Here is a 10,939-nt window from a genome sequence, read left to right as displayed (position 1 = left end):
CCCAATAGTTAGTTGCTAGGTCTGTTCAAAACCTATCCCAATTAGCACTTAAAGTGTCTCCATATTACTAAGAGAAAGCATCAACTGAGAATTGTTAAGCACTTAACATGTATTAGCTTTTGAAGAATAGTAAATCCAGGCACAGTAGCATTTTGACTAGATTACTGGATTTAACAAATAATGTGTTCAGACCCTTCCAAGGCAGATGGGGAATTTAAATGCATTTAAATCCATGTGTTAAATAAATTTAAAACATAAACTGATACAGTAACAGTAACCACAAAACCACCATATTGTTTTTTTTAAAGCAACCCAATCTGGTTGACTAACATCCTTTAGGGGAGAAAGTCTTCTGCCTCTAACAATGCCTACGTGATATTGCAAAACCACAACAATGTGATTAACTCGTCGCTCCTCTCTGAATTGCCTGGGAAGCCACTCAATGTCCACAAAACAACTCATTCCCTGGACTGACCTATCCCCTTCCTAACTCCCTACCTACACTCACCTTTACTGGATCCATCCCCGCCTCCTCGACCTGTCTGTTTCCTCTCCACCTATCCTCTCCTCTATCCATCTTCTATCCGCCTCCCCCTCTCTCCCTATTTATTTCGGAACACCCTTCCCCTCCCCCTTTTCTGATGAAGGGTCGAGGCCCGAAACGTCAGCCTTTCTGCTCCTATGATGCTGCTTGGCGTGCTGTGTTCATCCAGCCCTGCACCTTGTTGTCTCATTATCAGCTCCTCAGGCTATTAAGCAGTCTATGACTGAACACAACAAGGCCTGTGCAACATTCTGACTGGCTGCTAAGGGCAAGTAACATGTTCACCACACAAGTGACAATTTCCACAACAGTCCAATCATCTTCTCTGGACTTACAATGACATTTCCATGTTGAATGCCTCACCATTAGAAGGTGGCCAGAAATTTAACTGGACCAGTCACATAAAGTTTGAAACTTCCAGAGTAATTCACAGCGTGTGTATTTTATGACAAATGATTCAACTCCTCACTCTCCATAGCATCCAAATACAACATTCAAATCAGCCAAGAGAAAGCAGTTAACACAAAGGACCCTCTCAACAATACAACAGAATGGTGAGCAAGTCATTTATTCAACCACTAGGAAGTATTCTGCTCCACTGGGACAGCATATTCCAATATGTGGTTTGCAAAAGCAAACAAACAGCAGTTGAAAATAGTTTGTGTCAGGACCCCTGATTCTGCTGCCAGATATGTAAAAGAGAGGGCTTTTAAAAAATGTTAATTTCACTACAGCAAACAAGCTTGTCATTGGCCAACCAAAAGAATCATTCACACCCAATTTGTGAATCAAAGCACTCCTTGTGGCCTCAAAGGACATCTTACTGTAACGTGATCTCTTTGATAACCTTACCCAAACACTAACACAATTAAAATAACAACTATTTGTAATAACATAATCAGTACTGATAAATATATCAAGATAACAGGTTTGGAATCCTACCGAGTTTGAGGTTTAATGGGTTTTAAGTATGGCTAGCGTGATATTACACACAGATGTTTGCAAACAAAGCAACATTCTTTTGCCTTTGACTCCTTGTCCATTGGTCCCAGAGGGTTGTTGTGGATCATTTTATTGATTTTATCAACAAAGTAGGCTTCAGGTAATAGCACAGCCAAACACAGATAAACCTTGCACAGAGAACACTCTAAATAAAATATTAATAATTTGATTAATGGAATTTCACATAGTATTCCAGAATGCATTTAAGACATTGTTGATACTTCAATTGCATAACTCATTGCAGTCAATGCTTTCCAAAATGAAGCTGGGATTAATTGGCCCCATTTTCAAAGTCTCAGTCTCTCATCTGAAGGCACTGGGTCATACTGACAGCCGTAACTAACACGAAGCAGCCACCTGTGGAAAAAAAAGCAACTTCAAAAGGCACTACATGTTCATTGAGGGCAAGATCAAACTTCACTGATGTTTCCCTCCCTTGCTCAAACAGTTAAGGAGAGCAGTGGGCATCTGTATCCCAGCAACAATTACTGCTTTCACAAGGGAAAGAGCAAATGTGTTGGTTAAAATAACAGACTAGCATTTACATAATTTACAGAGAGACTTCACAAGTTGCCCCAAAGTGATTTATAGCCAATTAAGTACCACTTGAATAAAGTCACCGATACAACCGTTGAAACACTGTCATCCAGTTTGTGCAGTAAGCTTCCAAAAGCTTAAATGATATATTGACCAGCCTATCTGCAATGAAATAATGACTGAGGGATAAATAGCGGCAAGGACACCAGATACTACATTGCTCTCCTTTGAAAATGTGATGAAACTTTTAATATCCACCTGAGGGAACAAACATGGGCTTGGTGTAAAGTTTCATCCAAATGACAGCACCTTCAACAATCTGACTTAGAGATAAGCATCTTAACCACTGAGCCACAACTGACACAAAGAAGAAGGTTGCAAAGGAAACTACGATGTTTAAAAATATCCTATTGACTAGTCAGTAGCTGCACCTCTCTCATCAATGGTCTAACTGCTCCGGCGATAACAAATACCAACTCATATGCCTGGTAACACAGCCTTCTACCAATAAAGGGAAAACAAACCCAGCTTCCCCAGCAAACCTGAGCCACACTCCATTTCTGGAGCATTATGAACTGACACGTCAACATAGCCATGGAATCTCCTGGGAGACAGGAAATCCCAAGGTCAACATGGGAAATGCATTCTGTAAACTGCCTCCCCTGTGCCTTCAAGCAATCAAAACCAATCAAACACATGGCTGTCCATATAACCTGCTCTCATTCAGTTAAGAACCAGTCCAGCTCCATGCTGAGCATCAGGAATTTGAAAACATGAAGACCACAACATTCTATGATGCCACAAGATATAAAAAATTAAATTTATTTAAGACTAAGAAAGACTAGCAAATATGGCTAGGGTGTAAACATGGGAGTCTTATATCCACTCACGATCAAAAATTGGATCTGGTTACCTCTGCATTTAATGGATAATAAAAAAACAGTACAGAGGATGAAATTTACCTGCCAAACTTTAAAGTAAATTCACATGGTAGAAATGTAAGTCAACGATCAAACCACCTGCCATTTTGGTTTGAGGAAGAACTAATGAAGGAGAATAAAGATAAAATTAAAAACTCAAAAAATTCACACAGTATTGTTACGAATAATCTTTATTTAAAAATTAGACACAAAATATGACAATTATCACCTTGGACAACACAAGAAAAGGGAGCAGTCACCAAATGCAACTTTGCACTGATGAGAATGTCAACATTTTTTTGACCCCAGTCTTAAACTCATGTTCAGTGAAAACATGACACACTTACAAGACAATTTATTTCAGTTTCATTCAACGTTAAGAAATTATAGGAGTCCCTTCACACCAACTTAGCCTAGATTATAATGAAAAAGACAATACTTGGGAGGTACATTGACAAAGAAGTTACAATGTACTGACACAACACCGTTGTAATGCTTAAGAATTAGACCATTTCCAAGATCTCTCTATCATGTGGATTATTTATTAATGTTGGACAAGGTGGATTGATATTTGTTGAGCTGGACAGTTCAAATTCTGGTTTGAAAGACACAGGCTCAATACTAAAATGGATATCAGTGTTACAAAAATTACTTGAGTTCATTACTGCAGTAACAACATAAGAGTTTATGTGGTGTGCAGATCTCATAATTTCAGTAGCAACTCTAAAGCAGAACAATGAGATGGGAGGTTACTGACAATTTTAATGTTTCTTGCCTGTTAACAAATGCTCACTTAACAAAAATGGAATGCAAATTTAAGTACTAGTAAAACAGCAGGAGTTTTAATTAATCTTGAAGAAAATCCAGGGGCAAGTTAATGGCAGTGAAACAACTCCTGGTTTGGTTTCTGTCACAAGTTTACCTGACACATCTAACTGCACAACATCTAGCCAGGTAGCACTGGAAACTTGCAACTTGAGTATTCTGGTTTCTTCTTGACATTTATGATTCCCCAGGTTCCATAATGACTGTTAGTTCAGGAATTGTGGTGTACACGGCCTGGATAATCCAGTCTCAATTGTTTATGTTCGTTGGCCAACTCTTTTGACATTATGCAGAGGATTCAGACCTGATCAGCCCTTATCATGTGTTGTGCTATGGTGAAACATACTCGGCTGTGGATCAGTATGCCATTTCCTGGTTCTGGATTAGACACCATCGGTCATAAGCCTGGGCAGCTTCTAGTGAAGACTCAAATTAGATAACTACTTATTATTTGTGTATTGCATTTGCAACATATTTTGACACGACTGTAGATGGGACTGTAGAATACAACAGGGAGATAAAGGCAATGAAAACAATACCAGATTGATCTCCACAAATGTATTCAAAATTTGGTTAAGCACTTTACTGCTACCAGGTGTTGAATGCTCAACAGTAGAAAAAAAAAGTTTACATTTTATGGCTGCTCTCTCACACGACATTTATAAAATTAGTACTTTTACGTTTCGACCACATCAAGGCACAAAGGAGATTTGCACCTAACATGCAATTAAGATCCTAGTTAAAAAAAAATACTGTGCCAAAATGAATAAAAGCTTTTAACAAAACTTCGATGCCACTTCCTTTAAGCTATATACACATATCCAACATTATGAATTACTTGACTGCAGTAAAAAGGGCAGCCTTGATCTACATTTTCACTCAGCAATTAAACCATATTGGGGTTTCTATACCTCGTCACTGTGTGATTTGCAGTGTTTTAACAACAACTTCTATTCATTAGACAGGATTTATTCTATGGAAGTGCTGGTGGTAATTCTGAAGTCCATGTTACCTAACTATCCACAATAGCTGACAAAAATCAACCCCACCATGGCCAGGATAAAAGTGGTGATATCATTCGCTGAGTGAAAGAGTTGCAATTGTGATTGTAAAGTTACTGAGATTCATTACTTTTCATTTACAAGATCAATACTGGAGAGTCATGCACAATTTAAAAATAAATTCTTTCTCCCTTTAAAAATACATTTGGTCACAACCTGAACAAATGCACACATACAATTTTTAAACAGCAATAGGCACCATTAGAAGCTTTTTTTTTCAAACATATTAGACACAAATGATCAGCTGTTTTTAAAACATTCTTTTCCCCTGCTGTTTAATTTCATCACGGAGAAGTATTTCAAAAAAGTTCTCAATGAGCAGATTTTTGGGGGCAGAAGAGAACAGAGAGAGGCATAAGAACACCATGCATAAGGAAGGAAACCTGTGACAATCTGATCACCTATATCTGATCAACAATTTAAACATAATCCATGAGAGTTTCTGCATTGGGATAACTTTTACTTATTATCAGTTACTGAATTTTGACCTAATTTGAATGGATTATCAGCTTCATGCATTGCAGTGACATCAATGGTGGGGGTGGGGGTGGGGAGGAGAAGAGAAGCAACTGAAAAATTTCATGACTCTTCCTGTAAGATTCAGCAGTCAATATGTTTTGTGAAACAAAATTCCATACATCCAAATGAAGTCTGACACATTTAGCTTTTAATTCTGGCAAGAAGCAGGCATTGCTAAACTGCTGTACAGCTTCTGAAACCCAGGAAGTTTTAACTGCAATGCCAGAAAGACAACCACTCAACCATGATGGAGTCAGCATGCCAATGATTGCTGCTGCTTTGTGTGCAATGTTGTATTTAACAGGTCTGAACAGCAACAGTCAGCATTGCACAAAGTATTGCACCAGGAATTGTCGTTCGAGACCATAGTTCCATTTATTGAGTCATCATTCTGTTCAGAGCAACCACCACCATGCCAGAATTAAAGTACTGTAATTTGCTGAGTTGGGTTCATCCTGATTTAAGTGAGACTTTTATGAATCACAAGCACCTATACTGTTGCTTTGAAAAACTCTGTTAAGTGATATATAAAAGCAGATTAAATTATAGCTCTGCTTACATATCACTTAACACTTCCAAAGGAACAAAAGGGCCTTTTGTAACCATTTATCTGCGTTTGAAACTCAAAAATCAATAGAAATGGGTAATACCATATTTTACAAGGGCCCAGAGGTACTACAGCCAGAGCAATAAAACATTATTTATAGATTTTTCTAAATATCAAATCTATCAGTTGCTAATATTCAGAATCCTGGAGTCAATTTTAGTGAAGTTGTACTTTGCCCTGGAAATCATTCATGCTTAAATGGTAATTTAGAAATATGCCATAAATGGTGAATAGCCAGTAAATTTGCACAGCCTGCGTTTGATTGCATGGCTGTTGAAAGGTTTGATGCTGACCCATACTCACATTTAGAGGTTGGAAGAAACTTTCCTTTGTTTTTGTGGCATTACCAGAATTAACACAGTTCCAGTTATTTGCAGCTTCTGAATCATATTTATGTACAGCAATACTAATTCTCAGGGAGACAAGAAACATTCATCAATTTGATAGAACATAACTCAAATCAGAATTTAACTAAATTGTTTGGGAAAGTAAATACAAATTCCCTCCCACTTGAAAAAGAAAAGGTGTGGTGTAATTTAAATAGAAGGAATGTTGCATTTCCTCACATGTATATTGCTAGAGTCTTCACTCTGAAAACAGCCATTCATGAAGGTGATCATCATTAGATAAGATTAGTACATCTTAACAAAGGCATTGTATCTGAATCCTATTAAGCCGATCAAAAAACAGAAACCAGGCCATCACATACGTATCTCTACCCCTGTTAAGAGTGCATCTCATTGTAAAACTCAGTACAATGTATACTATGAGAAAATGTTCAATTGAGGGGAAATAAATCCATCTAGAGCAGCAGAAATTTGTTTCACAGAACATCACTGACTGAAATGCACTCCAGGGAACAGTTGTAGAGGGAGGATACCACAACTGGGCCTCAGAATTTGATATGGGGAGGGCAACTTTTCTTTGCACCTATTGATCTAGATCTGACAGCCACTCTTGAAAGTCTGGTTTATTAAAGGATAAGAATTAAAAAGTTTGTTGTCCAGTTAATTTATATCTAAATAATCTTTGTCATTGGATTTATTTCTCGTTCATTTTCAAACTTCTTAAACATGCCTGCTGTTTAATTGGGCTTTAGCACATCCAGTAGCTAACAGATAACATCAGCTCCCCCTCTAAAAATATAAACTAATAAGAAAGCAAATTTACAGCAAAACTCAAAATGCTATAATGACGGAGTAATAATATTTAAAAGAGAACTCACAATCTATGAGATCACATACAGCTTTTCTGCAAAGCTGCCTCATTCATTAGGAAAATTTCACCAGAACTCAGCGAGACCATACGATGAGACTGCAGTACAGCATACAAATCACAATCATACTTCCTGCTGATTACTTAGAGTAAGGGAATGACCACAGGGATGCCCATGATGTGCATCCTATCTACCTGAATGAAAAGGTGAATTATGATGGGAAAATGATGATACTTTTGTAGAATTGGAAGCACAACCAGACTACTTAATAACCAATACCAACAATGCAGGTTTAATTTCAAGTGCAGACAGTCGAGACAAGAGCAAACGAATCCAACTATCATTGAATCACGCCTGCACAGGAAGTACTGGTCAAAAAGCAAATGCTTTATTTGAATTCTTCGAATTGGACTGTGGCAGGAAATGAAAGTCCTGGCTGATTGGGAATGAAGGCAACTCACTGTTGATTGTGCTTTTCTTGCCCACTGATCGTAACCTTGGACTGGAGTACCGTGCTGTGTAAGGAAAAGATAATTAGATCATATGTGATTATTTTACTTAAAATAAAATCTAACTCTTTATATTTGAAACTTTATACTAAAAATATGAATGGAATTTTAAAACCCATGAGTTGGACCTAGGATCAGGTGCACAGATGAATTAGGGAATGAATTATTAACCTACTGAGCTGTTAATAGCTGTCTTCCTGTTCCATGAATCAGTGAAAAAAGGTAGACAGAACAAACATAAACCATATAGAACAGTACAGCACACCAACAGGCTCTTTGGCTCACCATGTCTGTGCTGACCACGATGCTATTCTAAACTAATCCCATCTGCCTGCACATAGTTTATTCTCTGCCTGTTCATGTATCTGTCTAAATACCTCTTAAATTATGCTATTGCACCTATTGTGTCAGCGAGTGTGCACGATTGTGTGTGTGTGAGGGAGAGAGAGAGAGTGAGACAGGCAGAGTGGTGTAACAATGTGGGAGTGTGAGTGAAAGTGAAAGTGTGAGTGTGTGTGTATGACTGTGGTTGTGTGGGTAGAAGAAGAAACATTTTGCTAGCCTTGTGCAGAAATCTGTAATACTCATTCATAGTGAACAGGGGTTGATTAGTACAACTCACTTGTAATGTTGCTGTCAATTGTGCGTTCATCAGGGCTGGAAATGATTGGACTACAACCAGGATTGCACTCACTCAGAATTCCTGTTACATAGCACAGCAACATTCCTCAACTGAGATTTTTTTTTCTTTAAATGGTCTTGGCACAACTGTTAAACTTGTAAATTCAGACCAGCAGCATTCTTAATTAGCAGAAGAGCTGTTTCTTTGATATTGAGGTGGAGGTCAAATCCATCTTTTCTCGAGGGATATACATGTTTTGAGCTATGGCTAATCATGCCTTCTCTCCCCCTCTTGGGAGTGATGCTCACAGGACTGGATGAAATGCTGCTATTTGTGCAGTCCAGCGGCAGTTTGGTGACTGATCACCTCTGTAGTTATTGATCACTGAGACCAGAGACTTGATGCAGTCAGTTTCATAACTCTCTAACATATGAGTTGTTTTCATAAAAGAGCGACAGGGAGATCCAGCATGTGGCGGTGAGAGTGAGATTTTGCTTTGCTCCATTTACACTTTAAAATCATGCAGCAATGTATCCAAAATTAGGATGCAAGACAATGAGGGAACAAACCATTGTTATGATTTCTGAATGGATCCCACTGTTGTTGGGAGCTTTTGTCAACAAGTGGGAGGTTGATGCAAGTATACAAATTTGGATGGATGGTGGTAGTGAACCCACCTCTGGGCCAGAAAATTTGGATTCACCTTTCCTGGAGGTGTGCCAGAACATGTCCAAACAGGTTGATTATCCCTACCACCCCAATGGTGATTCAAGTTGAGTTGTGACTGCTGGAAACAAGAATTCAAAAGATTCTTAGCTGGGTTTGGAGAAAGCTGGATGAAGTTTGGAAAAGATTTTTGTGGCATTCACTTGTGGATTTGATCCTCATAGAAATCCAAATATAATGTTTCTTTTGTTGTAAGACGTCTGCTGTAAATGCCTGTGCTACTGGAGGCAGAGTGCTATCTTTTCTGGCAAATAAATGTGCTTTGCAAGTGGGATCCCAATGGAGAGTCAGAAGTGGGTGAAGGCAACTAAGTGGAACTACAAATTTATTTTAATATGTCAAGGACTGGGCCCAGGCCAAATACTGAAGGAATTTAAGACTCCCTATGTACTGTAAATCGATGTATCAATCAAATCACTGCCACTGAAGTCCATTACATTTGGATTCAGTAAGTTCTCAGTTCTCCACTACTTAATCAGTATTCTGGCCCTTCGAACAGCAAGCACAGATGCTAACATTTATTCTATGCTTGAGATGATCTAAGCCCTAACTCCAAGGAAGGAATAAATGTTTGCATCTGTGCTTAAAAACTATTTAGCTTAAATTTTGGTATCAGCTGTGAGGCAGACACTTCTTGCAGATTGTGAATGCTGCCATTGAACAGAAAACCAAAAGGAGAGAAAAAAACCCCAACATTTTACTTATGGTATTTAGAAATAGCCAGAATTGCCCAATATTTTGTTTTGAATTGATGACTAATTCCTACCGTCTGATGGAAGTCATTTTGTAAAAATCAGAAGTACTTTTCTCTAGGCCAAGACCAATTGTAGAACTGCTAAGAAGTTGAAATTGACTAACTTGCTAAAAACATCAAGTTTTGGAAGCAAATTACTTTCAGCAAAAGGGGGAAAAGGTTGGAATTTACTCATGGCAGAGCAGATCCAGATTCTACACAATGCTGTTACACATACTCCTGACAACAATTCTATATTTGAAATAGTGATGGTGAAGAATTATTTTATCCACTGCATTATAATTCAATTTTGGCATTAAAATCAAAATATACAGTCATAAACTCAATCAGCAGTCTGTAAAACAATTAACAATACAATAGAATGTCCACAAAGTGTTTCCCACAAATTATTAAGCTATCAATACATTGTCATAGGCAGAAATTAATTGTTTCTGAAAGAGGTAAATATATTATAGCACAATAAAACATACAGTACAAGCTAATTAAAGGACATGTCTAGTTTGTCACAGATTATCACCAGTTGAGAGATATATTGTGCTCTATTTAAGGTTAGAATGAAGAGGCTGCGGACCAATACAGCAAACAGGGCAGAAGCTGAGTGGCAGAAATTTTTAAGGGAGAGTGGTAGAAGTAGTCATCCAGTCAGATGATAACAACATACTCAGGACTTCCTCCTGCCACTTAAAGTTGCCTGTAAACATTGGGCAGAGGAGTCATCACAGCAAAGGAAACACTACACTGCTGCCTCACTCAGTAGCCAAAACAGGTGCAATTCTATCGCCTGCACCCACATTAACCTTTTCCTTCAATCTCCAGAAACAAAACACCCATCAATACTACTGAAAGGAACAAAAGTCACACCTCAACATATGAGGAAAGTTTATAATGCACCACTAAGTTGAGCTTTTATCACCCAGAGATAGACATATGAAGAGGCTAGAGGCCAGACACAGGTTCATTACAGAATTCAAGATCATACTAGCAGATGTGCTTTTTAACAACCTCAAAATAGTCAAAGCAACTTGAAAAAAAAAGAGCTTTCTCCTTAGGTTTCAGTGAGAAACTGTATATGGAGGGACAGAGACAGAAATGGAAAG

The 10,939-nt window shown here is 38.1% G+C and overlaps 1 protein-coding gene across 2 annotated transcripts in view; it reads right to left on the bottom strand.

The window, feature by feature from the left end:
- Nucleotides 1–1,510: 1,510 nt before the first annotated feature.
- Nucleotides 1,511–10,939, bottom strand: part of LOC109924853 (kinesin-like protein KIF18A) — a 69,241-nt gene continuing 59,812 nt past the window's right edge. The window contains exons 16-18 of one of the 2 annotated variants that reach the window (XM_048617659.1): nt 7,693–7,746; nt 3,046–3,126; nt 1,511–1,903 (exon numbers count right to left, since the gene is read on the bottom strand). In XM_048617659.1, coding sequence (XP_048473616.1) covers nt 3,056–3,126; nt 7,693–7,746 — 125 coding nt within the window. In that variant the 3' untranslated portion in view covers nt 1,511–1,903; nt 3,046–3,055. Of the gene's footprint in view, nt 1,904–3,045; nt 3,127–3,178; nt 7,747–10,939 lie in introns of those variants that run through there. The other variant, XM_048617658.1, reaches the window with a different exon arrangement.

This window comes from Rhincodon typus, chromosome 37, assembly GCF_021869965.1.
Source record: "Rhincodon typus isolate 14 chromosome 37, sRhiTyp1.1, whole genome shotgun sequence".
In the NCBI taxonomy this organism is placed as follows: Eukaryota; Metazoa; Chordata; class Chondrichthyes; order Orectolobiformes; family Rhincodontidae; genus Rhincodon; species Rhincodon typus.
This window is presented reverse-complemented; position numbering and strand designations above follow the sequence as displayed.